The sequence below is a fragment of the Morone saxatilis genome, unplaced genomic scaffold, assembly GCF_004916995.1.
Source record: "Morone saxatilis isolate NCDOM2014 unplaced genomic scaffold, NCSU_SB_2.0 Contig14, whole genome shotgun sequence".
Taxonomy (NCBI): domain Eukaryota; kingdom Metazoa; phylum Chordata; class Actinopteri; family Moronidae; genus Morone; species Morone saxatilis.
The window spans coordinates 18261201-18265608 of record NW_023339696.1 but is presented as its reverse complement, the minus strand read 5'-3'; the positions used below and the strand labels follow the sequence as shown (position 1 = coordinate 18265608).

Genomic DNA, 4408 nt, shown 5'->3' with positions numbered 1-4408 from the left:
GCTGCTCACACAGGAAAACAGCAATTGTGAGACACACACACACACACACACACACACACACACACACACACACTGACACAATGTGTCTACAGCGTACCATTGCAACACTGCCATTTCTTCAACATAGAGCCATGTTGTGAAAAATCAAATTTCCTCATTACATTTACATCACACTAACTGGCTTGCTGACATAGAGGTACTGTTCTATCATGTGTTAAAGCCTTGTTTAAACCTCCTGTTCTCTCGTCTTTCCAAATATAGGCCTCCTCCCCCTCCCATCATGTGCCGTGTAAGCAAGTGAGGATCAAGTCCTCCCAGTCCACGGGAGATGTTAGCACGGTGTATCAATCCTCCGAGCCCAGGGGGCGCCACCTATCAACTGGTACTTATTTACACCTGTTATTTAGAGTTCTGTCTAATCTTATCTACAACAAGATGGTTCACACACTGAGGAAATGTAGACACATTATGTTTCCCAAACCTCAGCATTTATTTAATATTCAGTTATGGGTATAGCTGGCATGTTGTCGGGCCTTTGCCACTTCTTCTTTACTACCTCGATCTCCCTGTCAGTCGCCTTCTCTCTCTGGCTGTTCTTTCTTTGGCTTCCCCTTTTAGCAATGGGTCCTCTTCCTTTTCCTGTTCACCATCACTAGACGATGCCTACTGGACAGCAGCCAATCAGATTACACAATGCTATTAGTGTGGTGGACCAGTGGCCTGGTTTAGGGTTTTTTCCCCTGGAGTGGGAGGGGGGGTGAAGTGGCTGCAGGAGGGCTTGAGAGCTGGACTTTGACAGCGCCAGGCCATAAATATTAAATCCAGCTCTCAGTCGTTGCTCCTTTCAGTCAGTAAGCAATCACACTTCCATTTGTTGTTTTCTTTATCTTTGTGGCACAGGAGGGAGAGAGGGCCTCGCTGACTATTTTATTTCTTTACAGTGTCACAAAAGTTATTGCATGCATGTGTCTTTGAGTTTGAGTCTCTTTATGTTTGCTTTTGTGCTGCCTCTAAAAAATAAAACTCAACATTGATGATCAGGCCCTGTTAGTTAAGAAAATTATGCAAAGTAGTTTTCCAACAATATCAATTTATGTCCTCATTGCTGCTGAAATTTCCATGTATTTTTCAAATGCTTACTTTCCATATATCTAATGTTTCCTTTATGCCCATAATTGCTGTATAATACCAGGTTCTCAGAACACGGGGCGTAGCTCGCCGCCCCCTGGTTATGTGCCTGAACGCCAGCAGAGGATCGCCCGCCAAGGTTCATACACCAGCATAAACAGCGAGGGGGAGTTCATCCCAGAGACCAGCGATCAGTGTGTGAGTCATCGCTTCACTATTAACGGGGAAAATCCACCTTAAAATACAAATCGTGTGTTTATGAGATTTGATCACATAAACAACTCTTCCTCACTGCTTGAATCAAGACCTTTTCTCATTTTGAAAGTTGTTTTTCTCATTAATAGAAGTTTTATTCACACTTGGAAATGATTTTACCTGATTTTCAGGCATTTGGGGTACATTTTAGGTAAGAATGGTAAGTGTAGGAAGTTACATACAAACAAAGCATTCATTGAGTCCCCAGAGTTATCCATAGCTACAATTACATTGCCAGCGTATAAATATTGTGTTCTTGCTCCCGAAGTTTTTAAATATAAATTCTGTTTAGGGATGGATTTCTCTTTCTGATGTGTGTACCCAGAGCACATGTGGATACACACCCTTAATTTTTCTTTGTGCCCACTATAGGTCCTGGATCCCTGGAGCAGTGCGGAAAACTCTGTCTCTGGAAGTTGTCAGTCTCTGGACAGCAACTCAGAAAGGTAGGGAACAAATTCTGCCTGTTCAAAAATAACACTGATAGTTAATACAGCCTCCAAAAACTCACTACTTATTTCATATTTTATTATCTTTCATTTATTATCTTCCATTACTGCTTCTAATACAATAATTTCTGTTTGCAAAATTTAAATAACTATAACCTGTATGTATGTATGTATGTATGTATGTGTATGTAAACACCGAACGCCTAAGGAAGCTTCTCTCCATTCCTCACTTGTCTTCCTTCCTCCCTTCTTCTCACACAGCCCCTCACTGAGGAAGTCTCGCATGCACAGAGCCAAGAGTTACCCCGATAATCGTCAGGAGTGCTCAGGTGAGAGCAGCTGCAAGAAAAGCTCCTTCCAGCCTGTAACTTTCCCAGTAATCATTGGTAAATATTTGTGTTAAAGCAGCACACTAATTGCATAAAGAATTGTGACAGGCACAATGGTGGAAGATTGTGGCTGTAAGTTGTGAGAGATGCGTTTACAGCAACCAAACACTGCAAAATCAGCCTTATACATTAACACTAGTGTGGCCCAGGCATTTTAAAAGCTGATTTGATAAAGAAATCTCTTGATAGTCGGTGCTTGCTTGTCAGTGACCTCAGAAGTATGAACTACACAGGAGAGTAATAAAGCGGCTGATATGGATGTCGTGTGACTGTGACCGCAGTGTGGTTGAATTACAGAGTAATCCTGCTGAGGTTTGACCTTTGGATATTTGTTTTCAGACAGGGAGAATCATGTGTATGACAGGGTAGCGGGGAAAGGAGGCACCTATCCCCGCAGATACCATGTCTCCCTGCATCATAAGGACCACAGTGAAGGTAAGACAGTTAGTATGTTATACCTAGTTTCTTAAGCTCTCTCTTGTAATATATAATCTCTCTTGTTCATCATGTGATATTAACCTCAGCCGGCCTCTTTTCCTGCTCTCCTTCAGGCCGTCGAACCTTTCCACGGATTCGCCGCCCCCAGGGCAACCTCTTTACTCTGGTGCCCTCACGGAGGTCGCTCAACGGCAGCGAGGAGAGTCTGGGCAGCTGGCAGCTGGTTGATGCTCAGGGAAGGCTCCGTCCCCAAGATCGTTCTGTCGCCCATAAGTGTAAGTGTTGATCTAGAGCAACTCTAAACCAAACATCCTTTAGAAAATACAATTTACTTGTTAGGATGACATAAATTGTTAAGAGATAAACAATTGATACATTGCAGGGTTCAAGGACTAATACCAATGCTTATTTTTTTCAATTGAAGCTGCTGAAATTCATGTAATAAAGGTTTTCAGTACAATTATACTTTTAGAAGGATGAAAGAACCTTGGGAACAATACAGTATTTAAAAGGTGGGTCAGGAAATTTGCTACTAAAACACAGGGTTGTAAAACATTATTCCTATGTAAAATGATTCATATTAGTCATATGATATCAGTTTAGGTTAAAGGAACTAGAATTTGAAATTCATTGCTTTCTTATCCAGAGTCAGAAACTGTAAGAAGACAGATACATTTTGTGCATCCACTACAGAGATAGGTCCACAAAACCTGCAAGCTGGAGGAAACTTTGATTTGCGTTTCACTTTTTCACGTTTCAGCACCCAGTGCTCCCATGACGTGGCGACGGGGGAAGCTTCTGGGCCAGGGAGCGTTCGGTCGGGTTTACCTGTGTTACGATGTGGATACTGGGAGGGAGCTGGCTGCCAAGCAGGTCCAGTTTGATCCTGAGAGTCCTGAGACCAGCAAGGTGAGACACTAAGATGGATAGTCCAGCTTCTCACGTCTTCACAGAAACAGAATGCTTGGTTGTCTTGTTCCTTCCTCTTTTCTCTTTCTGGTACTGTTGAGAACATTTCCACTGTTGTTTATGGCATGCTACCTCTTGTTACTGCTTCAGCTGTAAAGAAATATTGTTTGCTTTGCTGACATTGCATGTGCATGTAGACATTTTTGCTACCCCTGGTTGCACATTAAAAATGCAGGAAACTGTGCCATTTCCTCCTCACTTTTACAATATAACTTGTGAATGGTAACAGTGTTCTGTAAAATATAAACTTAGTTTTATTATTAATTATTACTGTAAAAGTGCCAAGAATGACCTCATATGCAGCGCCTGTTGATGTTTTCAGGCTATGCTGGAATGCAGGTAGTTGGCATAACTGAATCAAGTATCTTAAAGACATATATGCTCTTAGTTCAGGAGTTGATCCACGAAAACTTTATTTCATTCCCTGGACACAGAAATAAAATCATAAATCAGGAAGGAAATTTAATAATTCAAGAAGCGGAATATATGGAAGAGGCTTTCTTTCCTCCTTCAGACCCTCTTCCCCATTTTAATGTCTTTTCCTGTCTTCAACAGAGAAAACATGCACTGTCACTTCCTGTATCAGAAAGAAGCAGAGGGTTGTGGGAGGAGGCGAGGAGCGGTGGTGGTGAGGGGTGATGGGTCAGCACTGCCTTCACACTCCCACTCCCAGCTTTTAGCAGATGTGAATCAGTTGTTTCTATTAAACCAGCTTCTGTGGTGGGACTTGGGGATTAATTACTTTGTGCGATCTTGACTCACTCACTCTCTCTCTCTCTC

General features: G+C 42.2%; 1 protein-coding gene across 1 annotated transcript in view; it reads left to right on the top strand.

Annotated features, from left to right (window-relative positions):
- The window catches only part of map3k3 (mitogen-activated protein kinase kinase kinase 3), a 17045-nt gene that overhangs the window by 8543 nt on the left and 4094 nt on the right, over window positions 1–4408 (top strand). The window contains exons 7-13 of the mRNA XM_035654751.1: window positions 262–382; window positions 1193–1326; window positions 1756–1829; window positions 2094–2161; window positions 2561–2656; window positions 2773–2934; window positions 3420–3568. Of these exons, the coding sequence (XP_035510644.1) occupies window positions 262–382; window positions 1193–1326; window positions 1756–1829; window positions 2094–2161; window positions 2561–2656; window positions 2773–2934; window positions 3420–3568 (804 nt within the window). The remainder of the gene's footprint in view (window positions 1–261; window positions 383–1192; window positions 1327–1755; window positions 1830–2093; window positions 2162–2560; window positions 2657–2772; window positions 2935–3419; window positions 3569–4408) is intronic.